This window comes from Budorcas taxicolor, chromosome 22 (assembly GCF_023091745.1).
Source record: "Budorcas taxicolor isolate Tak-1 chromosome 22, Takin1.1, whole genome shotgun sequence".
NCBI lineage: Eukaryota > Metazoa > Chordata > Mammalia > Artiodactyla > Bovidae > Budorcas > Budorcas taxicolor.
The window spans coordinates 38,292,606-38,320,559 of record NC_068931.1 but is presented as its reverse complement, the minus strand read 5'-3'; the positions used below and the strand labels follow the sequence as shown (position 1 = coordinate 38,320,559).

General features: G+C 41.6%; 1 protein-coding gene across 1 annotated transcript in view; it reads left to right on the top strand.

Moving 5' to 3' along the window:
- Positions 1-27,954, top strand: part of DLGAP1 (DLG associated protein 1) — a 299,073-nt gene that overhangs the window by 255,369 nt on the left and 15,750 nt on the right. The window contains exon 8 of the mRNA XM_052660275.1: positions 21,360-21,781. Coding sequence (XP_052516235.1) covers positions 21,360-21,781 — 422 coding nt within the window. The remainder of the gene's footprint in view (positions 1-21,359; positions 21,782-27,954) is intronic.

The window sequence follows — 27,954 nt, the reverse complement described above, 5'->3', positions numbered from 1 at the left end:
TTAATGGTTAAGACTCTGAGCTCCCAACGCAGGGGACATGGGTTCAATCCCTGATCTGGAAGCTAGATGGCATGCCACAAGGCATGGCTAAAAAAAAAGAAAATTTTCAAAAGAAAATGTAAACTTAGGCGATATGAAAGATCTCATGGTAAGAAAACACATTTCTCCTTCCCCCACTGGCCCAACTTGCTTGTTCTCCTCAGTGATGGTTAAGGGCACAGATTCCTGAGCAAAAGCCCTGAGATTCAAATCCTGGCACTACCACATACTAGCTGGGAGGCCTTGATCAAATTATTAAACTTCTTTGTGCCTTGGTTTCTTTATATGTAAAACGAAGATAACACGCAGTTTCTGGTCCACCAGGTAAAAAGGTTAGAAGTCACCACTCTGTCGTCACAACTAAGAAACTTTTCAAATTGAAAAATCCACATTTCTTCTTAAACCAGGCAGAGATGTGAGGCCACAGGGCAAATTACTGCTCTAAGAACTGGAGAGACACAGACACACAGAGAATCACAACTTACTGGAGTTCAGTTCAGTTCAGTCGCTCAGTCGTGTCCGACTCTTTGCAACCCCATGAACCACAGCATGCCAGGCCTTCCTGTCCATCACCAACTCCCAGAGTTTACTGAAACTCATGTCCATTGAGTCGGTGATGCCATCCAACCATCTCATCCTCTGTCATCCCCTTCTCCTCCCGCCCTCAATCTTTCCCAGCATCAAGGTCTTTTCCAGTGAGTCAGCTCTTCGCATGAGGTGGCCAAAGTACTGGAGTTTCATCTTTAGCATCAGTCTTTCCAATGAATATTCAGGACTGATTTTCTTTAGGATTGAGTGGTTTGATATTCTTGCAGTCCAAGGGACTCTCAAGAATCTTCTCCAACACATTTCAAAAACATCAATTCTTCGGTGCTTAGATTTCTTTATAATCCAACTCTCACATCCATATATGACTACTGGAAAAACCATAGCCTTGACTAGACGGACATTTGTTGACAAAGTAATGTCTCTGCTTTTTAATATGCTATCTAGGTTGGTCATAACTTTTCTTCCAAGGAGTAAGTGTCTTTTAATTTCATGGCTGCAGTCACCATCTGCAGTGATTTTGGAGCCCAAAAAAGTAAAGTCAGCTACTGTTTCCACTGTTTCCCCATCTATTTGCCATGAAGTATGGGACTGGATGCCATGATCTTCATTTTCTGAATGTTGACCTTTAAGCCAACTTTTTCGCTCTCCTCTTTCACTTTCATCAAGAGGCTCTTTAGTTCTTCACTTTCTGCCATAAGGGTGGTGTCATCTGCATATCTGAGGTTATTGATATTTCTCCTGGCAATCTTGATTCCAGCTTGTGCTTCTTCCAGCCCAGCATGTCTCATGATGTACTCTGCATATAAGTTAAATAAGCAGGGTGACAATATACAGCCTTGACGTACTCCTTTTCCTATTTGGAACCAGTCTGTTGTTCCATGTCCAGTTCTAACTGTTGCTTCCTAACCTGCATACAGGTTTCTCAAGAGGCAAGTCAGGTGGTCTGGTATTCCCACCTCTTGAAGAATTTTCCAGTTTCTTGTGATCCATACAGTCAAAGGCTTTGGCATAGTCAATAAAGTAGAAATAGATGTTTTTCTAGAACTCTTCTTGCTTTTTCGATGATCCAGCGGATGTTGGCAATTTGATCTCTGGTTCCTCTGCCTTTTCTAAAACCAGCTTGAACATCAGGGAGTTCACGGTTCACGTATTGCTGAAGCCTGGCTTGGAGAATTCTGAGCATTACTTTACTAGCATGTGAGATGAGTGCAGTTGTGTGGTAGTTTGAGCATTCTTTGGCATTGCCTTTCTTTGGGATTGGAATGAAAACTGCCCTTTTCCAGTCCTGTGGCCACTGCTGAGTTTTCCAAATATGCTGGCATATTGAGTGCAGCACTTTCACAGCATCATCTTTTAGGATTTGAAATAGCTCAACTGGAATTCCATCACCTCTACTAGCTTTGTTTGTAGTGATGCTTCTTAAGGCCCACTTGACTTTACATTCCAGGATGTCTGGCTCTAGGTGAGTGATCAGACCATCGTGATTCTCTGGGTCATGAAGATCTTTTTTGTACAGTTCTTTTGTGTATTATTGCCACCTCTTAATATCTTCTACTTCTGTTAGGTCCATACTATTTCTGTCCTTTATTGAGCCCATCTTTGCATGAAATGTTCCCTTGGTAGCTCTAATTTTAATGGGTATATCTTTCCTTTTCTCCTTTGCTTTTCGCTTCTCTTCTTCTCAGAGCTTTTTGTAAGGCCTCCTCAGACAGCCATTTTGCTTTTTTGCATTTCTTTTTCTTAGGGATGGTCTCGATCCCTGTCTCCTATACAATGTCACGAACCTCCATCCATAGTTCTCAGGCACTCTGTCTATCAGATCTAGTCCCTTAAATCTATTTCTCACTTCCACTGTATAATCATAAGGGATTTGATTTAGGTCATACCTGAATGGTCTAGTGGTTTTCCCTACTTTCTTCAATTTAAGTCTGAATTTGGCAATAAGGAGTTCATGATCTGAGCCACAGTCAGCTCCCGATCTTATTTTTGCTGGAGTAGACACCCACAAAAGAAAGCCCCATGGGAACCAGTGCCAGGATAGGAAAACCTGCATGGTGATTGATGAACTGCTGGCAGCTCAGTGAGGACAAGTTTGACAGTCAGAAGCTTTACGGGGACCCGGTCATGAGAGAGCCTCCACAGTTCATGAGTTTCACCTACAGCAGCTCTACCAGGTCCCCACAGTCGAAAGCAGAGAAGAGCCCCATCCCCACCCAGTGCTCCTGGAAGAAAGAGTGGGGAAGGAACCATTCTGAAAGATGCCAGAGTGTTCTGTTCCTAAAAAGCTCTGCTTGCGGGGAAAACTACCTTACCAGAGCCTAATCTTATTGTTGTTGCTCAGTTGCTCAGTTGGGTCCAACTCTTTGGGACCCCACAGACTGCAGCCCACTAGGCTCCTCTGTCCATAAGATTCTCCAGGCAAGAATACTGGAGTGGGTTACCATTTCCTTCTCCAGGGGATCTTCCTGACCCAGGGATCAAACCCAGGTCTCCTGAATTGCCAAGCAGACTCATTACCTCTGAGCCACCCGGGAAGCCCAGAGCCTAATCTATTGGGTTTCTAATCAGAAGAGAGAAGGGAAATACCTAACCTCGGCCCACTCTTGCAAACTTGTACCACAGTGGGGAGGGGAAGGGGATGAGAAATACTGCTGAAATTCACTGTCCAAAGGCACAGGCTCATTGATTGACTTAATCATAGGGATAGAAAATGCTTCCCCTCACCCTTCACCTTACCACTGCATTTACTAAATACCTATTACTCACCATGGGCTTCCCTGATAGCTCAGTTGGTAGAGAATCCACCTGCAATGTAGGAGACCTTGGTTTGATTCCTGGGCTGGGAAGATCCACTGGAGAAGGGATAGGCTACCCACTCGAGTATGCTTGGGCTTTCCTTTTGGCTCAACTTTTTCCTTTTTGCCTGCAATGTGGGAAACCTGGGTTTGATCCCTGGGTTGGGAAGATCCCCTGGAGAAGGGAAAGTCTACCCACTCCAGTATTCTTGCCTGGAGAATTCCATGGGCTGTATAGGTCACAAAGAGTCAGACACGACTGAGCGACTTTCACTTCACTTCACTTATTATGCACCACAGTTCCTTTTACCCACTACATCATGTCCATCTTTCAACAATGACTTACAAGGCATGGGTTGTCATTCCCTCCTCCAGGGGATCTTCCCAACCTAGGGATCAAACCCAGGTCTCCCACATTGCACACAGATTCTTCACCAGCTGAGCCACCAGGGAAACCCTTCAAGGCATACTAAAAGGTAAAAATACAACTTGTTAAGACTGAATAAACGTTAACCCAGAGGCATCTATAACAATGTTGGACGTATCAGACCAGGTATTTTTTAAACCATGATTAAAATGTTAAGGACTATAATGGAAAGAGTAGACAGCATACAAAAAGAGATGAACAATGTTAGCAGAGAGATGGAAACTCCAAGAAAGAATAAAAAACAAATGCTAGGGATCAGAAACACTACCAGAAATGAAGCATACTTTTGATGGGCTCATTAGCAGATAAGCTACAGCTGAGGAAAGAACCTCTGAGCTTGAGGATGCAGCAACAGAAACTCCCCAAACTGGAAGCAAAGAGGGAAAAAAAACAACCCTGAGAAAAAATCACAAGAAAATATCCAAGAATAATGAGGCAATTATATAAGGTTTAACATACATAATGAGAACACCAGAAGGAAAAGAGAAAAAGGAACAGAAGCAATATTTAAACCAACAGTGACTGAGAACGGCCCCAAATTAGTGTCAGACACCAAACCACAGATCCAGGAAGCTCATAGAAGGCCAAGCAGGATAAAGGCCCAATTCATCACAGCTGGGCATACCATATTCAAAGAAAACCAAGGGAAAAAATCCTGAAAAAAGCCAGAAGAAAGACATTTTTCTTAAGGAGGAGCAAACATAAGGATTGTATGTAACTTTTCCTCAAAAATCATACTAGTAAGAAAAAAACAGTGAAATATTTAATATCAAAAGATAAAAACACCAACCTAGAATCCTGTATGCTGTGACACTATCCTTCAAAAGACAAAAAAGAATAAAAACTTTCTCAGACAAACAAAAATTGAGGAAATTTGTAAATTTGTAGATCCAACTTGTAAGAAATGTTAAAAGAAGTTCTTCAGAGAGAAAGAAAATGATATAAGCCAGAAACTCAGATCTACATAAAGAAAGGAAGCGCATCAGAGAATAAATGAAAGTAAAATAAAAACTTCTTTGTCTTATTCTTAATGGATCTAACAGGTAATACTTTGTTCAAAACAATAATAGGAACAATATATATGAATATCTTATACTCTTTAGTAGAAGTAAATTGAATGACAGCAATAATACAAAGGATAAGAAGTAAGATTAGGGCTACTTAATTATTATAGAGTATGTTCAATACTCTAGAAGTGATATAGTATTATTTGAAAATGAACTTGGACCAGTTGTAAATCTACTAAGGCAACCACTAAAAAGAGTAAAAACAAAAAAGTATAACGTATGTGCTAAGAGGGAAATATGCGGAAGACAAAAATAGGAACAGAGGACAAGGAAACAGAAATCTCGTAGAGATTAATCCAGCTATATCAATAATCACTTTGTCAGTGGTCTAAATACACCAATTAGAAGACAGAGGTTGTCAGAATGCATAAAAAATAATACCCAACTTTGTGTTTTCTGTAAGAAATCCATGATAAAGACACAGATTAAAAGTAAGGTGATGGAGAAAAATATACTGCATTCAGTTCAGTTCAGTCACTCAATTGTGTCCGACTCTTTGAGACCCCATGGACTGCAGCACGCCAGGCTTCCCTGTCCATCACCAACTCTTGGAGCTTGCTCAAACTCATGTCCATGGACTTGGTGATGCCATCCAACCATCTCATCCTCTGTTGTCCCCTTCTCCTCCTGCCTTCAATCTTTCCCAGTATCAGGGTCTTTTCCAATGAGTCAGTTCTTCACATCAGGTGGCCAAAGTATTGAAGTTTAAGCTTCAGCATCAGTCCTCCAATGAATATTCAGGATTGCTTTAGGATTGACCGGTTTGATCTCCTTAAAGTCCAAGAGACTCTCAAGAATCTTTTCCAACACCACAGTTCAAAAGCATCAAGTGTTCGGCCCTCAGCTTTCTTTATGGTCCAACTCTCACATCCATACCTGACTACTGGAAAAACTATAGCTTTGACTAGATGGACCTCTGTTGGTAAAGTAATGTCTCTGCTTTTTAATATGCCATCTAAGTTGGTCATAGCTTTTCTTCCAAGGACCAAGCATCTTTTAATATCATCGCTGCAGTCACCATCTCCAGTGATTTTGGAGCCCAAAAAATAGTCTGTCACTGTTTCCCCATCTATTCGCTATGAAGTAATGGGACCAGATGCCATGATCTTAGTTTTGGTTTTCTGAATTTTGAGTTTTAAGCCAACTTTTTCATTCTCCTCTTTCACTTTCATCAAGAGGCTCTTTAGTTCTTCTTCAGTTTCTGCCATAAGGGTGGTATCATCTACATATCTGAGGTTTTGATATTTCTCCCAGCAATCTTAATTCCAGCTTGTGCTTCATCCACCTGGCATTTTGCATGATGTACTCTGCATATAAGTTAAATAAGCAGAGTGACAATATACAGTCTTGACATACTCCTTTCCCAATTTGGAACCAGTCTATTGTTCCATGTCCAGTTCTAACTATTGCTTCTTGACCTGCACACAGAGTTCTCAAGAGGCAGGTAAGGTGGTTTGGTATTCCCACCTCTTTCAAAATTTTCCACATTTTATTGTGATCCACACAGTCAAAGGCTTTAGCATAGTCAATAAAGCAGAAATAGATATTTTTCTGGAACTCTAATTTTTTTGATGATACAATGGATGTTGGCAATTTGATCTCTGGTTCCTCTGCCTTTTCTAAGTCCAGCTTGAACATATGGAAGTTCACGGTTCATGTACTGTTGAAGCCTGGCTTGGAGAATTTTGAGCATTACTTTGCTAGTGTTGAGAGATGAGTGCAATTGTGCAGTAGTTTGAGCATTCTTTGGCATTTCCTTTCTTTGGGACTGGAATGAAAACTGACCTTTTCCAGTCCTATGGCCACTGCTGAGCTTTCCAAATTTGCTGGCATACTGAGTGCAGCACTTTCACAGCATCATCTTTTAGGATTTGAAATAGCTCAACTGGAATTCCATCACCTCCACTAGCTTTGTTCGTAGTGATGCTTCCTAAGGCCCACTTGACTTCACATTTCCCGTACGTCTGGCTCTAGGTGAGTGATCACATCATCGTGGTTATCTGGGTCATGAAGATCTTTTTTGTATAATTCTTCTGTGTATTATTGCCACCTCTTCTTAATATCTTCTGCTTCTATTAGGTCCATACTGTATTAATACTAGTCAAAAGAGAGCAGGAGTGAACTTCCCTGGTGGTCCAGTGGTTAAGAATCCGCCTACCAATGCAGAGGACATGGGTTCAATCCCTGGTCTAGGAAGATCCCACATTGCCACAGAACAACTAAGTCCGTGCACTACAACTACTGAAGCCCGCGTGCCTAGAGCCCATGCTCCACAACAAGAGAAGCCACCACAATGAAAAGCCTGTGCAACACAATTAGAGAGTAGCCTCTGCTTGAAGCAACTACAGAGAAGCCCTCAAGCAGCAGTGAAGACCCAGCGCAGCCAAAAATAAAGTTAAAAAAAAAAGCAGGAGCCGCTATATTAATATTGGACCAAGGAGCCTTCAGAATAAGAAAAATTATCAGAGATAGGAAGGATATTACATTATATTACATATAACATGAATAAATCTCTCTAAAGAGTGAAGTCTCAAGAAAGCAATTATACCATCTTTTCTTTAAAGATAAGAGAAAATCATCCTAATTTTTTAAATGTACTTCAAATGTTTCCCCTGCAGTTAGCAATTCTATATCACCGAATTCATGCCCTGACGCTTGTCCATATCTGTAGGAATGTTAAACATTATATGCCTAATAGCAACCCCAAACTTCAAATGAGCTATTTGTATCATGTTATTAAAAAGTTGAACATGTAATAAATTATTGCTGTTCCCCAGTAAACTGAGTAATTTCTTTTAAATACATTGCCCCAAAGAGCTGGCAGCCCCAATTTTGGTGGTGCTTAAACTTCCAAACCATACCCTTTCTTGAAGGTCATTATGTAGTTAACTGCTATGAAATAAATAAGCATTAAAAATTGATGTTAATGATTGTTTTCAACCTTTCCATAAGAAATTTGCTGTCAAGCAGAGATTGCTTGTTTCTTCTATCTCTAATTATAATTCTTTTTATAATTTTGCTGGTAGTCATTCATTTAAATAGGATCTTAAAATACCAAACTGGATAGATGAGATTTCTTAAAGACAGCTGGGAATTTTTTTAAATATTTTAAATTATTTTAAAATTATCTAGTGATAAGGATAAGATTGTTCTTTTCACATTGAATGGCTATTACAATCCATCTCCCACTTTCCCAAATAAACAGATTGATAAATGACACTAGCCTAACAAAAAGTGAAAAAAGAAAGAAAATAGAGCAAGAGAAACAAAGAGATAGTGCAAAGAGAGGAAGATTAAAAGACTTTGTAAGATGGGCTTCCTGGTGGCACAGTGGATAAGAACCTGCCAGCCAGTGCATGGGTTCCATCCCTGGTACGGGAAAATCTCACATGCCTTGGAGTAAATAAGCCCATGTACCACAGCTACTGAGCCTATGCTCTAGAGCCATTAAGCCACCAACTACCGAACCCCATGCACCCCAGAGCCCAAGCTCAGAAACAAAAGAGAAGCCACCAGGATGAGAAACCCACCTACCTCAATGAAGAGTAGCCCCCGCCTGTTGCAACTAGAGAAAGCCCACACAACGAAGGCCCAGTGCAGCCAAAAATAAAAGTAAATAAATTAAAAAAAAAAAAGGACTTTGTAAGAGGCTGAGACTCAATACCACTTTTTGAAACCATCACGATTTAGGAACTAAATCTAACATAGCACAGTCCATCTGGCTGATTCATCTCTTAAAAGATAGACTTGTAAATTCAGGGTGCTATTCAGTGCTCCCTATTGAAACAAAAGAAAAAGTTAGTAACTCATTACTAAAAAGATAAGATGCACTGATAACCTATCTACTTCAAGAAAAGGAATCCAAATGGAGGATCACATATCTTCCTTACTTATTCGCAGGCAGGGACCATGCACAGAGGAAGGCTGTCTGGAGGTCACTAGTTTAAATGCTATGGCAGCACCAAGCCAGGGTCGATGAATCCATGGGGTTTTGAAGCAAGACTTCAAAACTTCCTTTAGGCTAATAAAGCAATGTCTCCTCTCCACCCAACATTAGCTGTGTGCTTTATGTGCTCAGTCACTCAGCCGTGTCTGACTCTTCACAGCCTCTGACCATGGAATTCTCCAGGCAAGAATACTGGAGTGGGTAGCCATTTCCTCCTCCAGAAAATCTTTCCGACCCAGGGATGGAATCCTTGTCTCCTGCATCTCCTGCACTGGAGGCAGATTCTTTACCACTAGCACCACCTGGGAAGCCCCCAACATTAGCTCTCTGTCCCCAGTTCCTGTTTCACAGGTCAGCCAGTAGGATTACTCGATAGAATCCACATGGCATATTTTTGCTGCTCTGCAGGACTGATCCTAAGCAAAGTGGATCAACCCCTCCCCTAGGAACGCTCCCCTCAGCTCTGCTCTATGTTCTATCCCAGGCCCTCCAAGCATCCTGCCTCCATTCTCTCCCATTCCCTGGACCAGTCCCCACAAGTTCTCATGAGGTCTTCCTGTCTTCCAAGCTGATAATTAGCAAATCTAGTAAACCAATCCTTTCCATTGACTAAGATGAGAAAGCTAAAAGGCTCCCAGGGATCTCCCCTTTCTTTCCAAGTAACAATTATATTTCAACAGTAGTTCAAACTAGACTTTCGTACGTTAGCCCATGACTGAATCAAAGACTCTTAAGAGTGGATACAAAGAGGAAGAATATTATTATTTTTATTACAAAAATAGTATGCAGAATTACTGAGGGAAAAACATACAGCAGCATGTTAACAGTTTATAACTCTCCAATGAACTCTGGAGCAACTGAAAAAACTGTGATTATATGCATGGATAGACAGATATCTTTTTAAGTATTATATGACTTAGCGACTAAGCAACGACAATACTTTTTCTATAATAATTGTGAATCATTAAGTAATCTAGTTAATGACAAGAAAAGTAAGATATTTATATACTATGAAAATTTATAAATTGCAGAAATAAAAATAAAAATTTCCATAATCCTACTCATTAACCATGAATTAATAGAAGGGTATATTTTTACCCATGCTTTCTCCATGAACGTTTTGAAAGTTGTTGAAATCATCTTTTGTAAAAAATTCAGTAACATTTTAAAAATCAACTAATATTACAACAAAAGTGTTCTCATTATTAAAAATTCATGACAAATACTTCTTTTAATAGTTACACCACATTTAAGAATATGAGTTAAGTTTCTCTCCCTGTTGAATATGTGCATTATTGCTAGATTGACTTTTGATTAAAGGTGGTGAAAAAAATATACACACATCGATTTTTGAGGCCTTCTGAAACTAAATGACAGTAAAAGGATTTTGTGTTTGTTTTGGCACAAGTTGTGGAGGATGAGAACAAGAGAGGAAAAAATACAGCAGCAGGATTGTGGGAGCTGGAAGGCAGATAAACACATGATAATTGGCTTAGGTGACCAGAGAAAGCTGAATCTAAAGCTAGCCATGCAGAAATCTAAGATATAATTCAACTTAAGTTTCCGAACCTACAAAAGGCGTGGGCATTGACAGCACTGGGGGCTGGGGATGAGCTAAAACTGCCTGAATCTGCAGACAGGTGACAGATGGCTCTTCCCTACTCTGGCAGGAAGCTGGAGGTTTCCCTTCAGAGGCCAAAACAAACAGTCCTGGGTCTGGAAGACAGGCAAACAGTTGAGAGCAGGGTTGCTGTACTGAAAATAGGAGGATAAACGAAAATTCACAAACAGAATGTCGAGGCACCTGCCCTAAGTGTTCTATGCTCTCTCGGCTCCCAGGATCCCAGCAGCCACAGACACATTCCCTCTACATAGGTGTATGAACAGCCTGCAGTGGAGGAATGGGCCAGTCTGAGCCCAAAGAACCAAAGAAACTGCCATCAGGGATTCTGCAGTTAGATCACCCAACACTGAGGATCACAGTGAATGAGCCTGTCTCCAAAGCACAGACTTCTCAGGAGGCTTTTTCTATGACTTTCGAGGAGCAGACAGCTAAGAATCAGCAAACTCACAGAGACCAGAGAAAAGCCATGAAAGGAGAACCAAACATTTTCAGGAAAATCCAGAAAATTTAATCTTTTTTTTTTTTTTAGAGAAAAGAGAGGAAGGTTAGGCAAGAAGTCCCTGTGAAGGAAGTGGAAATTGATATGGTCCCTTACAGAGCATCTTCCTGTACACCTGGTGGGGAATGGAGAGGTGGGGTGGAAAGAAAAGGGCTCTTAGAAATTAAAAAACAGAGAACTGGAAAACCCAACAGAAGAGTTAAAAGATAAAACTGAAGACATTTCTAGAAAAAAAATACAAAAGGAAAAAAGCAAAGAAAGAAGTAAATATACAAGGACTTCCCTGGTGGTCCAGTGGCTAAGACTCTGCATTCCCAATGCAAGGGACCTGGGTTCGATCCTTGGTCAGGGAGCTATATCCCATGTGCTACAACATGTGGGACCTGGTGTAGGAAAATAAATGTTTTTTAAAAAAGAAGTAAATATGGAATCCAGGAAACAGGTGATCCAGCACAAGAAAGGGGAAAGGGATGTCTCAGGATGATGGAGAGGAATCTCCTGACAACAGTGGTGAGGCAGGTCTAGTGAGTGGCCGGGTGAGAGGGGACAGGTCAGAAGCTGTTAAAGATTTCTTTAAGAAGATTGGTGGAATTCCTAATCTGATCCATGGAGAAGACGCTTATACACCTGGGGCAATTTTGAGGATTAAGTGTTAAGTACATAAAATTTATGTTCATAAAACTTCCCTGGTGCTTCAGATGGTAAAGAATCCGCCTGCAATGTGGGAGACTGGGTTCAATCCCTGGGTTGGGAAGATTCCCTGAAGCGACTAAGCACAAGTACACATAAACATTAAGCACATTTTTAAAAAGAAGAAAAAAATTGTGCAGGAAGTAGAACTTCAAACTATCTGTGTGCTCAGTCGTGTCCAACTCTTTGCGACCCCATGGACTGTAGCCCACCAGGCTCCTCTGTCCATTGGATTCTCCAGGCAAGAATATTGGAGTGGGTTGCCATTCCCTTCTCCAGAGGATCTTCCTGACCCTGGTATCGAACTCAGGTCTCCAGCATTGCAAGCAGATTCTTTACTGCTGAGCCATCGGAGAAACCCAGAGAACACATCCATCACTCCCCAAAGCCTCCTCCTGTCCCTGGATTGTGATTTCAGTGTCGTAGCTAAGAAATCTTTAGCTAATTCAAGTTAACAAGGTTTTTCTATGTTTTCTTCCAGAATGTTGTTTTAGATTTTATGGTCTAGGACCTATATTTCAAGTAACTTTTATACATGGTGTGAGGTATGGATCAAAGCTTAATTTTTCCATATGAATATCCTTTGAACCTTCTCTCAAATATTTATTTATATAAAGAGATAGATATAATTTTGCCTTCTCTGTGTTGTTACATTGATCTAATTATCCATCTTCACACTGATGCAACAATGTTTTGGACTATTGTAGCTTTATACTAAGTCTTGAAATCAGGTAATGTAAGTCCACCAACTTCCTTCTTTTTCAAAGCGCTTTTTAAATTTTTACAGCTATTTTTAGGTCCTGCACATATTTTGTCAGCTTTACCCACTGATATTTCGTATTCTTCTTGCTGTTATAAATTTATTTTTATTTCCATTTCCAATTGTCCATTATTAGGTAATGTAAATACAATTTATTTGTGTGTACATAAGTCTTTTACAGTTGTTTCAGAGAGACGTGTAAATCAATTCAGTCATTCTTACTCTATTCTTGGCCAGAAGCAGAAGTCCTCAATGTAGGTTTTATTTGGCCTGTGGATGGGGTAAGCCCAGTTATCAGCACTACTCTCTGGTTGGAAGGTCATGGAATATACTGGAATGTATGGAATCATAGGGAGAAAAAGAGCATTCCAAACAAAGAGACCCAAGTTAAAAGTAACTTTACCTTTCCATAGCTAAAGTTTTTGAGTTGGATATAGTGAACACCTATACCTTTTTTAGGTGTATGTTCTCTGATTCAACATTCCAGCAGTGTCCCCTCAATTTTGAAAGAGCATTACACACAGATGGAAACTCTTTCTTTTTTTCAAATTATTTAGCTGCTCTGGGTCTTAATTGAGGCACACAGGGTCTTTAGTTGTGGTATGTGGGATCTAGTTCCCGGACCAGGGATCAAACCCACGCCCCCTGCATTGGGAGCTTGGAGTCTTAGCCATTGGACTACCAGGGAAATCCCAAGATGAAGACTCTTAGTTGATGTTTAGACCCAATCTCCTGGGTTTTGCCTTTCTGTTTACTCCTGTATTTCCCAGGTCACTATATTGCCCTCATAATCTCTAGTTCAGAAACAGGAGACAAATGTGGATAAACATGCAGTACAGGTTCCAGTCTCCTGTCCCCATCCCAACTCAACTGCATTTTATAAGGTTAGATATTTGTGATGTATTTTTTAACAATTTATAAAGCAGTCATCTTTGGTCTTCACAACTGAAAGGGTTAAGGGGAGCTGAAAGCTTCAAAATGGTGTGCTTTGGGGTTATTTATTAACATTGTCAAAATGACAAATGGACATGCACAGAGAAAAGCTACTGGTCTCACAGCAATTTCTGCCAAGAAAACTCCAGAATGTTATTTTCCTAGTGTATGTGTATTTAATATTTCCTCCTATGTCTTTGTAAACTACTTCTTAACTGGCTGGCCTCTTTATCTGGAGATCGTCCAAGTGAGAGATAGTTACTGAAAAGACTATTTACTTTCAGAGCCAAGGGAACCAGAGGAGAAAACTTATCCCAGAATAAATGGAGAGTAAGTCATTTTGTGGCCTTTTCCTCCCTCATCAACTCCCCGATCCCCACCATTTCCTTGTTAAACAGGTGAGGCTAGATGACAGTGAATGTCCAGGGCAGTCAGTCAGTCAGTCAGTCAGTTCAGTCACTCAGTTGTGTCCTACTCTTTGCGACCCCATGGACTGCAGCATACCAGGCTTCCCTGTCCATCACCAACTCCCAGAGCTTGATCAAACTCATGTCCATCGAGTTGGTAATGCCATCCAACCATCTCATCCTCTGTCATCCCCTTCTCCTCCTGCCTTCAATCTTGCCCAGCATCAGGGTCTTTTCCAATGAGTCAGTTCTTCCCATCAGGTGGCCAAAATATTGAAGTTTCAGCTTCAGCCTCAGCTTTCCAATGAATATTCAGGACTGATTTCCTTTAGGATTGACTGGTTAGATCTCCTTGCAGCAAAAGGGATGCTCAAGAGTCTTCTCCAACACCACAGTTTAAAATCATCAGTTGTTCAGCACTCAAGCTTTCTTTGTGGTCCAACTCTCACATCCATACATGACTACTGGAAAAACCATAGCTTTGACTAGACGGACCTTTGTTGGCAAACTAACGTCTCTGCTTTATAATATGCTGTCTGGTCCAGGGCAGGATGTGCGTATTTGGAGGTGTGTGTATGCAAAGGAAAACAAGATCTTTCATCTATATTTCATTTATGGTATGGGAATGGGAGCAGATGGATTTGCATAATAGCCTCTGGCCTTTCTTATTCCCACTTGGTAGAACCATCTCCTTTTTTCTTGTAACACAGAGACCCTCCAGGACACACTTAATGTTTAAGGGAGGAAATGCTGACATTAAAATGTGCTTTTAGGCAGTTCCCTAGCAGTCCAGTGGACAGGAGTCGTTGCTTTCACTGCCAGGGCCCTGGGTTCCATCCCTGGTAGGGGAACTTAGATCCTGCAAGCCATTCTGAGCAGCAAGGAAAAAAAAAAGTGCTTGTGAATGACACCTGCCATTTCAGCAAGTTTGTGAACGCACAGATTGAACACAAGTGTGGAAGGAAAGCTTGAGCGCCCACTGTGGGACCTGTTCCCTATTTCTAGAAACCAATGCCTCCTTTTGTTCCATCACCAAAATTACCTCTGTTCCTATACAGTTCTGAGTTTTTAACATCTCCCTTGCTTCACATGTTAAAGCTTCACACGTTAAAGCCTCAAACTGGCAGGAACAAGCCTTTGGGAAAGGAGCATTGTTCTCTCTTTTAACACTGTGTCAACTGCTACAAAAGACCTCTTTTGATCTTGACTGACTTAAATATGTAAACATTTGCGCTTGCAGCGATTTGTGCCTTTTTGACTAAGCAGGATGTTAAAAACAAAAAGCCAAAATCGCGGCAGCATCTTCTGACAGCCTGTTCAGGGACCAGAGACTTGGCAAGACCTTTGGTAGTCAGAAACATCCAGCCTCTGCCAACCCAGAGGCTTTGGATCAATCCAACTGCTCTCAGCTTCCCTGGAGCGCGGCACCAACGAGCACCCACCCTCCCTATTATACTCAACAATCTCTTTTCTTTGCCAAGTTAACAATACTATGGCCTAGCCAAATAGTTCCTTCAGGTACACCTGAGTTTTAAAGGTGTGGTATTCATGCATTTCAGATTTCAAAAGCCTGGAAACTGGTATAATTCCTTATATGCCTCATACATTTTCTTTCTTCCTTCCTTCTTTTTCATTCTTTCCTTCCTGCCCATCCTCCTCCTCCCACTTCCCTCCATCTTTCTCTTTCTTCCTTTTTACATGCTTTCCAAGATAATTTACTTTGCAAAAAGAAAAATTACCATCTGACTCACAAGCCAGTGGCCCCCATTTGACCCCATAACAGGATTCAATGAAAGACAACTGTAAGTGAGACTTCTCAGGCTTTTGTTCGTTACCTGGGGTCAGGAGCCAACAAATGACCTAATGTTCTCGTGGCGGGGTAGGGGGAAAATTGTTCCTTCTGGGGCATAGTCAGCTCAAGGATGTTTTGTTGAGGCTCCCAACTAAGGTTCCCATGGCAACAGTCTATCAAGGATACAGAACCTGCCCGGCTGGTACTAACAGGAGAATGGTAACAAGCAGGGCCCTCACAGACACTATCAGCTGATACCAAGCCCATTCTCATCATTACCATTCCCTCCCTTTTACTTGACAAATGCGTTACAATTATTTGGCCCAGAGTGAGTCTTCATGTAGAAAACCTATTCTAATTTTCTTTGCTTAAAGAGAGCTTTGGGCAAAAGGATGATGAATGTGGAGGGTTTTAAATGACCAATGGATGCTTGTGCTGAGTAGTTTTAAAATCTGTCAATTGGACTGTGCTTATCACATTCAAATGGGGAGCAGGACACTTCCAATGAATTTGTGAACAAGGGCTACATTACCCATAGGTTCCTATGTGCTCCATTCTAACTGACAAGAAAGACTGAATCTCTTTGTTAGGGTGTCTTAATTCTTGATCTCAATCTCATCACCTCCCTCACCATCCTTTCCACCTGTCTTTTATATAATGAGACATCTTGGATTTTTACATCGGTTAAGTACCATTTCCCAAAACACCAAGATACTGAACTTTTGAAGGACGGTATCTCCAAATTCCTTGTGTATTCAGCCTTTGACAGGAGGTACAGGAAAAAATGTGTAAAAAAGAAAGAACAGCAAAGGACTCACGTTTCTCTCTTTGAAACTAGATTTAGTCCTGAAAGGTAGCTTTTATGTGGATAGGACCCATGGAGTACAGGATTCTCTAACAGGTGTGACTGAATTTCCCTAAGATAAGTTTATGACTTGTTGTTATTCAGTCACTCAGTCATATCCAACTCTTTTTGACCCCATGGACTGCAGCACGCCAGTCTCCTCTGTCCTCCACTATCTCCTGGAGTTTGCTCAAATTCTTGTCCATTGAGTTGGTGATGCCATGCAACCATCTCATTCTCTACCACCCTCTTCTCCTTTTGCCTTCAATCTTTCCCAGCATCAGGGTCTTTTCCAATGAGTCAGCTCTTCACATCAGGTGGCCAAAGTATTGGAGCTTCAGCTTCAGCATCAGTGCTTCCAATGAATATTCAGGGTTGATTTCTGTTAGGGTTGACTGGTTTGATCTCCTTGCTGTCCAAAGGACTCTCAAGAGTCTTTTCTAGAACCACAGTTCAAATGGATAAATGCTTCAGTGCTCAGCCTTCTTTATGGAGCAACTCTCACATCCATACATGACTACTGGGAAAACCACAGCTTTAATACAGACCTTTGTCGGCAAAGTGATATCTCGGCTTTTTAATACACTGTCTAGGCTTGTCATAGCTTTTCTTCCAAGGAGCAAGGGTCTTTATGATTTGTGTCTCAGATAACTCAATTTGCAGGAACAAAGCATGTGTGTTCTAAAGATACAGACTTTGCTTAGTTTTTGTTTATGACTCATTTTGTTCAAATACACCTCCACTTGACAAGGGAAATGAGAATAAGCCTCCAAGATTTCCCATCTATTTCTTGATTTGTAATCTGCTGAACAGAAAAGTGGTGGGAGAGGGACAGAAAATCCTCTCATCAGACACATAAACTTGTTTCATAGAAACAGCCAAAGCAACAGCAGAGGTGAATGCTCACAAGTGTCCTTCCTCCTGCCTTCAGAACAGTATCCTGTCCCGTACTGGTTGGTTTAGTCTTTGGTTTCATGGTTTTTCAATCCCTTGGCCAGAATATCAGCCAGTTCATTTCAGAATTTGTAATTATTACACATTTTGCCTTTATGGCATGAAGGGCCAAGGAAGTTTCAAGACTGGAAACTGTCTTGAAGCCACTGGGTTCAGCTTTTAGGCTTTTACCATCCACCAGCAACTGATCCATTCTTTTCAAAAACACAGAAATAAATCCAGTGACTCCTTCTGTGTTCCTATCAGACTTTTAAACAACAACTTGATCACATCCTTCGCCCAGAGGACACAGCACATGAAAGACATAAAGTGTTTCACACAGCAGAACATTCTTTGAAAACTCTGGGTGGAATAAAGCGCTCGTTTAAGGAACTTAATTGAGAGAAGCAGTGCAACCCGGAGAAGGCTGCCTGAGTTCAAAGGCACCGCTTTTAATCCCAAACTATTTTAATTTTACCTTTCTTTCTGGGTGACTAACCTGCAAACTTCCACTCATCTCCTGCCAAGTCATTTTTCTTAAGAAGGTGGATACTTTACAGGATTCATAGCCAGGAGCCCTCTATAAGGAATGCTGGTGGTACGGATTTGGGTAGATAAAAACAGAGGCATGAGGAAGGTGGGTCTCTGTGATTGCGTGTGCAGCAGACTCTGTCTCTGGCAAGTTTGCTCCAGTTGGAAACAATAAGGCGCTGGGCCTTCCTTGAGTCTGGAAATGTTATGCCTCTGGCAGCCCATGATCTTGGAGAGTGGAGCCAAGTGTTTTCATAGTCGGGATTTTGTGTCAGTGGAACAGGCAGGATGTCAACTGTTGGGAGGAAAGTCATCCAATTCACACACGTGCAGCTGGAGAGACAGCTCAGCTTCAGATGTCATTTAACACGTTGGCGGGTGAGCAAGAAGGCGGCAGAAGTGGCCTCCTAAAGCCAAGAAACCGCTGACTTTTGGGAGAATCACGGTGGCAGAATTGTTCTTGTTTTCACAGAGAGTACCAGAAAGGACATTCTTTTAGACTTTCACACTGGGCAGTTTTTACTGTGACCAACTTCAGAGTTAAGTGTGAGTTGCTCAGTCGTGTCCGACTCTCTGCAATCTCATGGGCTATAGCCCACCAGGCTCCTCTGTCCATGGGATTCTCTGGGCAAGAATACTGGAGTGGGTTGCCATTCTCTTCTCCAGAGGATCTTCACAATCCAAGAATTGAACCTAGGTCTCCCGCATTACAGGCAGATTTTTTACCATCTGAGCCACCTATAAAATCACCATGCCTGATACCTTCCACAGAAGTAACTTTTTTTTTTTAACTTTTTATCTTGTTTTACGGTATAGCCGATTAACAATGTTGTGATAGTTTCTAGTTTCAGATAAACACCAGAGTGACTCAGCCATGTGTGTGTGTATTAGTTGTTCAGTCATGTCCAACTCTTTGCCACCCCAGACTGTAGCCCTTCAGGCTCCTCTGTCCATGGAACTCTCCAGGCAAGACTATTGGAGTGGGTTGCCAATTCCTTTCAGGTAGATAGCAAAGGGACTCAGCCATACATATACATGTATCCATTCTCTCCCAAATTTGCTTCCCATCCGGGCTGCCACATAACATTGAGCAGAGTTCCCTGTGTGATACAGTAGGGCCTTGTAGGTGATTCATTTTATATGTAGTAGTGTGTACATGTTGATTCCAAACTCCCTAACTATCCCTCCCTCCCATCCTTCCCCACTGGGGAAGTTCACCACAAGTTCATTCTTTAAGTCTGTAAGTCTGTTTCTGTTTTGTAAATAAGTTCATCTGATTCATTTCTTTTTACATTCTGCATATAAGGCATGTCACAAGATGTTTCTTCTTCTCTGACTACATAAGTAACTTCTTGAAAACAGCCAACAGTGAGATGGATCGGCCTTTTTTGGCTGCCCTATTCTCATAAAATGAATGGCGAGCATCACAACATTTTTTTATTATTGTGATCACCCTAATAATTAACACATATCAATTGTGCAGTCATTTATTTTCTTGGTATTTATTCTCTAGGGGGGAAATGGACTGATTGAGATGATTATACCTTTTCCTTTTTGTGACTTCCAGTCTGTTCATTCTTTATTTTTGAGGGACTAGAATACTGGTGTTAACTGGCTCTTACAGAGTTTCCAAGAGAGTTAAGAAAAAAACATATTATCTGGTTTATTAAATGTTGTATGGACCTTAGTGCACTCTTCTTTAAGGCTGGCCCTACTGAATGTTAATTGAAAATCAACTGACAAATAAACCATCATAACATGGCATAATTATGAACCAGCCAAGAAAATACACCACTTCATACCCATTAGAACAGCTACTATAGAAAAAGTCAGAAAATCAGTGTTGGCAAGGATGTGGAGAGATTAAAAACTTTGTGCATTGTTGGTTGTAATATAAAATGGTACGGCTGCTAGGGAAAACAGATTTACCACATAATTCAACAATTCTGCTTCTGGGCATGTACCCAGAACAAATGAAAGCAGAATCTCGAAGATGTATTTGTATACCCATGTTCATAGAAGAGTTATTCACAATAGCCACAAAGTGGAACAAAGCCAAGTGTTTATCAACGGATTAAAAAATGAACACAATGTGGTATATACATATAATGGGATATTATTCAGCCTTAAATGGGAAGGGAATTCTGACACATGCTACAATATGGATGAACTTTGAAGACATCATGCTAAGTGAAATAAGCCAGCAACAAAAAGACAAATACTGTGTAATTCTACCTACATGAGGGACTGAAAATAATCAAATTTAGAGAGACAAAATGTGCAATCGTAGCTGCTACAGGCTGGAGGGAAAGGAGGTGGGGTGAGTTGTTGTTTAATGGGTACAGAGTTTCAGTTAGGAAAGATGAAAAAGTTCTGGAGAGGGATGGTGGTGATGGCTGCCCAACCATGGAAACGAACTTAACGCCACTGAATCATATACTTGAAAGTTGTTAGTCAATTTTATGTTATGTGTATTTCTTCAGAATAGAAATATTAGATCAGGAAGTTACCTTAAAAAAATAAGTATCAAGCGGGGTAACAGACACCTGATGCTGCCTTCTATAGACTTATAAATGCTTATATTTTGTTAAATCGTCATTTCCTGTCTGCTCTTGGAGCCAGGGAAACTTTCCGGAGTTGTTTTAAATTACTTCAGACACAGGCCTTCCCCTGCCCCTTGTCTGAGAAAGAACAGACTGCTCCCCTGTCCTTCCCCAGCCCTCTCACCTTCCATCAGTCCTCACCTTCGCTGTAGGTGTCTTGAGCCATTTGGCTGAGAAACACCGACTGCATGGATGTCCATACAAAATGCTGTTATCAAGTTGTCTTGTATTTTATCTCGGGAGGACTGTGGAAGGCACAGGGCACAGGGAAAAGGCACAGGGAAAGACGATACTGGAGAACTCTAGATCTGAGTTGATTTTGCCCCAAAGGCTTTGTACCAAATTATCACTATGAGCAGATGATCGAGAGAAGAACTACCAGGGAAAGGAGCTTTAATTTTAAGAGGAGCTTAATGGCATTTTAGTTTGTCTTCAGGTAAGAGCTGTCCCTGGGAAATGTGGTTATGCAGGATTCAAGATAGTCTTGGTCCACGCTGGGTTGGGTTCCCTTCCCCCCGCCCTTTGTTTCAAAGAAAATTACAGCAAAGCAAGATATAACTGAGTTGTTTCCTTACCCCTCACCAAGTTTACTGATCACTGTACGTAAGGATCCAAGCCATGGCAGACTGGGGCAGCAGGTGGACCCTGGATATCGATCTGGCTTTGAGAGCTGGTGCCTGTTGGTCCACTTCTAAACCTTCTCCAAATACGATTTCACATTCCGTCCTTATTGACCAGACAGGAGGGATCGTGTTCTTTACACTAGAGCTATGGCAACTGATGCGCTGGCCTCCAGGGGCTACCTCCACAGATGGAGAGGATGAGACTGCCCGCACCCTCCTGGCACACCCATGAAGAGAAGCAGAAAGTGGTTTTGCTTCAAGAAACATCCTTAACTAATTCGTCTCTATCCCTCCAAGCTTCCGCAGGTTCACTCGCTCCAACAGTGTGACGACGGCCGTGCAGGCCGACCTGGACTTCCACGACAACCTGGAAAACTCTCTGGAGTCGATAGAGGACAATTCGTGCCCCGGTCCGGTGGCCAGACAGTTCTCCCGGGATGCCAGCACCTCCACCGTCAGCATCCAGGGCTCAGGAAACCATTACCACGCCTGCGCAGTCGACGAAGACTTCGACGCGGACTTCGATCCTTCCATTCTGCCGCCCCCGGACCCCTGGATTGACTCAATCACCGAAGACCCCCTGGAGGCCGTGCAGAGATCAGTGTGCCACCGGGACGGCCACTGGTTTCTGAAGCTTCTCCAGGCGGAGCGGGACCGCATGGAAGGCTGGTGCCAGCAGATGGAGAGAGAAGAGCGGGAGAACAACCTTCCTGAGGAGAGTAAGTGCGTCGCCGCGTATGCGCACGCGCAAACGCCTGGGGCTCTGGGCGGGGCATGGGGCGGGGCATCTGGTGTGGGGCATCCGGGATGGGGCGGGGCGGGGACACTTTCTTCTTTCCGGTTGCGCCGAGCTGCTCACGTAGTTGTCAGAGTGTCTGTAGCTCTGCGTCTGAGACTTTTGGCTTTGGACCATGGTGGGGTGCGCTGAGGCTTCTGAATGGTTCCTCTTTCCCCAAGACGCTCCCCCATTGGTGTTGCTCCTCAGGGAAGGAACAGTAATTCTAACTAGTTTAAAGATCCCCAGCTAGGCATCCCTTGGGTGTTTATAATCTTCCAAATGTACTACTTTCACTAACATACAAGATTAAAACGAGGCTGGTCGTGTCTAGGCTGGTAGACGCCACGCTTATTGACCTTCTTAGCCCTGCTTAGCCCGCGCTTTCCTTCTTAGATTTAGGCAAATCTTCAGCCGCTAAAACAAGTAACACATTTTAATAGATTAAATAAATGATAAAATAAAGGATGGATAAGTTAAATAAATAATGGAGGCCCCACACACCATTCTTTTCACACTTGGCGTTTTAACAACAATCCTTGTTAACAATCGACAAAGAAGTTAACAGATGTCCACAGTACTGAGACATGTCTTGTACATTTCCAAAAACTGTGAAATTTTTGGAAAATAGTTTATAATCAGTGTGTATATCAATGCTGTATGTTTATTTCCCTGTGAAAAACGATTATTGAATGAACAGTGGCTCTTCCTACTGTAATATATTTGAATCAGGGAAAATCAGTGGTAGGCATCTTAGCCTGCATTCATTTTGGGGTGGGAACCACCTGGAAGAGTATTGTCATGATATGGCTTTTTATTTATTTTTATTTTTTTTTTAATTTTTATTTTTACTTTATTTTACTTTACAATACTGTATTGGTTTTACCATACATTGACATGAATCCACCACGGGTGTACATGCGTTCCCAAATATGAACGCCCCTCCCACCTCCCTCCCCACAACATCCCTCTGGGTCATCCCCGTGCACCAGCCCCAAGCATGCTGTATCCTGCATCAGACATAGACTGGCAATTCGATTCTTACATGATAGTATACATGTTTCAATGCCATTCTCCCAAATCATCCCACCCTCTCCCTCTCCCACAGAGTCCAAAAGTCTGTTCTAAACATCTGTGTCTCTTTTGCTGTCTCACATACAGGGTTATCATTACCATTCTAAATTCCATATATATGTGTTAGTATACTGTATTGGTGTTTTTCTTTCTGGCTTACTTCACTCTGTATAATCGGCTCCAGTTTCATCCATCTCATCAGAACTGATTCAAATGTATTCTTTTTAACGGCTGAGTAATACTCCATTGTGTATATGTACCACTGCTTTCTTATCCATTCATCTGCTGATGGACATCTAGGTTGTTTCCATGTCCTGGCTATTATAAACAGTGCTGCGATGAACATAGGGGTACATGTGTCTCTTTCAATTCTGGTTTCCTCAGTGTGTATGCCCAGCAGTGGGATTGCTGGGTCATATGGCAGTTCTATTTGCAATTTTTTAAGGAATCTCCACACTGTTTTCCATAGTGGTTGTACTAGTTTGCATTCCCACCAACAGTGTAGGAGGGTTCCCTTTTCTCCACACCCTCTCCAGCATTTATTGCTTGCAGATTTTTGGATCGCAGACATTCTGACTGGTGTGAAGTGGTACCTCATTGTGGTTTTGATTTGCATTTCTCTAATAATGAGTGATGTTGAGCATCTTTTCATGTCTTTGTTAGCCATCTGTATGTCTTCTTTGGAGAAATGTCTATTTAGTTCTTTGGCCCATTTTTTGATTGGGTCGTTTATTTTTCTGGAATTGAGTTGCATAAGTCACTTGTATATTTTTGAGATTAGTTGTTTGTCAGTTGTTTCATTTGCTATTATTTTCTCCCATTCTGAAGGCTGTCTTTTCACCTTGCTTATATTTTCCTTTGTTGTGCAGAAGCTTGATATGGCTTTTTAGATTTGTCTTTTAAGTCATCATTTAACTTTTTATCACAAAAATCTTAGAACATGTACAAAAGTAGACCATTTATTATAATAAATCCCTCATCTACCTATCACCCAGTTCAATGAGTGGCCAGTCTCAACTTCTCCCACGTTGTCATCATTTTTGCCAGAGGATCTTAAGGAAAATCCAAGACATCTCATCACTTTGCTGTGCGTCGCTGATAAGGACTTCTTTTTTTTTTAATAACCAATCATGTATTATTCCTAACAAAAACAATAATTTTTTAATAATGAGATCTAGAGCTTTCTGTAAATCATGTTCAGTTAACTTACTAAGTAAACCAAGCTAACTGTGTCAGGAAGCAGTGAGGTTTCCATAAGGGAAGTATTTTTATGAGAATGGAGACTGGAAAATAACAGTTCACAGGTTGCAGGATTTCTGCTCTGGATCTTGCTCTCAGCTCTTCTCTGCTCTTTCCTCTTCCAGACCCCTATCCACCCACTGACTAGCTTATTTGTTCCCTTTCAGAGCAGGTTAGAAAACCCATCAGTATGTTTCTGTAATGTTCCTTTTGTTCTTTCATGATGAGTGCAAACAACTTAGTAGTGGAAAGCAAACCTCCTTGACACTTGCCCCAGCGGTCCATGCCACTGCATGCTCACCTGGGTGTGGATCCACAAAGAGCATGCTCTGTGCCCTGGTGACAGGGTTATGAAGCAACACCTAATAGCAGTGGGTGGGGGCAGGTTTCAATAAGAAAGTCTTCTATGTGTGTATATATATGCATGCATGCTCAGTCATGTCTGACTCTTTTCAACCCTTTGGATTGTAGCCTGCCAGGCTCCTCTGTCCATGGGATTCTCCTAGCAAGAATACTGTAGTGGGTTGCCATTTCCTCCTCCAAGGGAACTTCCCAATCTAGAGATTGAACCCATGCCTCCTACATCTCCTACACTATTAGGCAGGTTCTTTACCAACTGAGCCAATGGGAAGCCAAGAAAGTCGTAGCAGTTGCATTTTCTTATTCTCCTTTCCCTTTATGAGCAAACCCAAAGCCTAGTAAACTTTACTGGGATGTGGTAAACTTGCCCACATCTAAGGAGCTATGGCCTCGGGTGCCCTGCTTAACAGGGCAAGCTGTTTTGCAGATTTCAGGCCATTCATTGCATTGATTCAGACTTGTTCTAGCTTCCCCCAGTTAACTTCCAGTATGACCTGGGAAGCTGTTCATGTGGTATTTTCTTTTCATCTTATCTTTTCTTCCCATCTGAGACTAGATCTATTTCTCTCAACCCAGCTTTATAATGATGCATGAGGATAGCCAGTGTATAAAGATTTAGGAGAATCTTCCTTGACACTTACATAGCTGGTAAGTGTAAGTTATGAAAACAAGTCAATGTATTTTGATACAAGCATATGTATTTGAAAGGTGAAAATCATGCCAGAAAATCAGACTCTCATCCTATGTTTGGGATGAAAGAGAAGTGTATTTGTATCTTGAACATGAAGGAACTGCTCATTCATTCACTGTTCCAGAATGTTTACTTCAGATGTTATTTAAAATATTAATTTATTAAAAAATAAACTAAAATATTGATTTATAAACAGGACTTATAAACCTATTCCATATGAAAATATTTTGTTATAACAAGATTGTTCTAATAATAATTTGCTGTTTGTACACGAAGGTACTGCCTGTCTTACTATTAAGAAGCCATACATCTTAAGGACGTTTTCTTTAGAGATTTTTTTAGCTCTACCTCTATTTTACAAGGTCGCTGCCTAGGGACGGGGTTGGGGAGGTGTGAGGGTCATGGCTGCAGAACAAGCAAAGATAACTAAGCATGGGAGTGGTTTTGATGCTTTGCTTTAAAGCAGTCAACTGAGTAATCTTAGATGGCAAGTATGCAATGAGACCTGTTTCACTGGGGAGTGAGTTTCCCTTTGTAGTTTGAAATATATTTCGATGTCAGAGCCCGCTTTCCCTAGTTAAAAAAAAAATACACCCAATACCAATAAAATAACAGGAAGAACAGTGAAGCTTTTTGATAAGGGCTCAGAGTTCTGTCTCCTCAGTCCCTGGAACAATGTCCCTCCCTACCAACCAAAAAGTTCCTCAGATTTCTCGAGTTCAGTTGGAAAACCAATCATCTATAGTGAAAAGTCCAAATTATTAATTTTTCAAAATATTATTTTAAAACTTTTGATCCAACAGCCAACACAAAGTTCAGAGGTAAATGCCTTTACTGTATGGTGTTTTAAATGTACCAAAGTGATTCAAATTAGAAATGTCTAATGTCTGTTCATATAAGCCCATCTAGCCTACAAAAAAGGTTCCTCCTTCAGCTTGAACCTCACCTTCTAGAAGTCTTTGCAGAATGCACCACCTTGGGCTGAACTGGGTGCTTCTGTTAATAGCCGTACATTTGTCTGCCAGGTATTTCCAACATTATTTGATGATAATCTATGTATTGCTCTCCTCAACTGAAAAGTGAGGTCTGAGGACAGAAATTCTTCTTGTCTAATTCATCTTCATATCCCCTGTCCCTCTGCCAGTTCTTGACATATAGCATGGGATTGGTGAATATGTATTTGAATCCTGAAACTACTTTGAAAAGTCTGTTTTACAGAAGTGTTTTCTTTAGCCAAACCTTTCTTCCTAAGTAGCTTACAAAATATTCAAGTAACTCACTGCTATTGTTGCCCAAAGCTGGAAGGGGCAGCACCTGGCAAAGTGGGGAGCCCTGCTGATCAGAACAGGCATCTGGTAGACAGATATGAACACCTAGCACCAAAGGCTGGAAAGGACTTGTGTGTCTGTCAGTTGCCTGGGCCAGGTGAACGTGCATGTCCCTTCTAGCTCTTGGGACGAGATTCTACTCACAAGCACTTGAAGGCTTTCTCTGTCTTTCATGCTCTGGGATATATGAAACGGAAACTGTACCCACTGGCGTTCCAGAATTCTAAAACAGCACAGAGGAGCATGCACATGCGCATCAGAGTCGCCAATTTCAAATGAGGCTAATGGAAATCGGTGAGGATCTGACCAGAGAATAGGGAGAAAGTAAGAATACGAGCTCATGAAAGAATATCCATCTTGTCCTCACAGTCCCTGGGGCCCGTGGGCTACAGGCTTTGACAGGTGTTGTTTTATTTGCCCTCAAAACAGCTCTCTGGCAGTCTCTTGTCCAAGGTCACAGAGCACAGAAGCGCCTGGTGGAATAGATACAACATGAATAACATCTGACAAGACAATAACACTTTGTGTGTTCCTGAGTGCCTCCTCCAAAGCTCTCCATACATATCTGCCCCTGCCTCCTTGGCAACCTCACTTCTGTTCCGATAAGTGGGCCTGGGGTTGCAGAGGGCCTTTGTTTTAGTAAGTCTCTAATTTAACCTTTGCTTTTTTTTTTTTTTTAATAAGGGGGGTGGGTAGTAAGGAAGGGGAGCCAGTTCTGTTTGGCAGGCATAGCCAATGTCTAAGTAACTGGCTTTTGAAAAAAAAAAAATCTGTGTACACAGCAAAAGAGCTCTGATAGATGAGTCAAGCACAGATCTGTGTGTCTGCTCATCAAACCACCTTTTGTGTTGAGTCCCAGACAGGAGGGTCATTCTTCAGGGTATGTGACAATGGTGACTCCGTGAGCAATCCCTCCCAGGAGAGCTGGTCTTCACCATCAGTAGGGAAAGAAGCAGGACTGGGTGGGAGAAAGGACGATTCTAATCATACCTGCTTAATTTATCTTGTGGGGCCCCAGATTTATTCCATATTTTAAATATTTTTAAATGTTTGGTGAATGTGCTTAATGTCTCTGAATGGCCCACTTAAAAATGGTTGAAATGGTAGATCTTATGCATATTTCACCACACACACACAAAAATATACCCCTTCCCCCAAAAATACTCTGCAGCAGCTGAAGGTATATGAGTCAGACTTGCTATCATCACGTCCATACTTATTCATCATGCTTATAGGACTGTAAGTTAAATATCTTCCTAAATTCAAAACATAGCATGTCCGTGGGGGAGAAAAAGAAGTTAGGAGCAGCACCCATCTGCTCTGGGACCTCCCTGGTGGTCCAGTGATTAAGACTCTGTGCTTCCAGTACAGAGGGTGGGTGTTTGATCCCTGGCTGGGGAACTAAGAGCCCGCAGACTGCGTGGC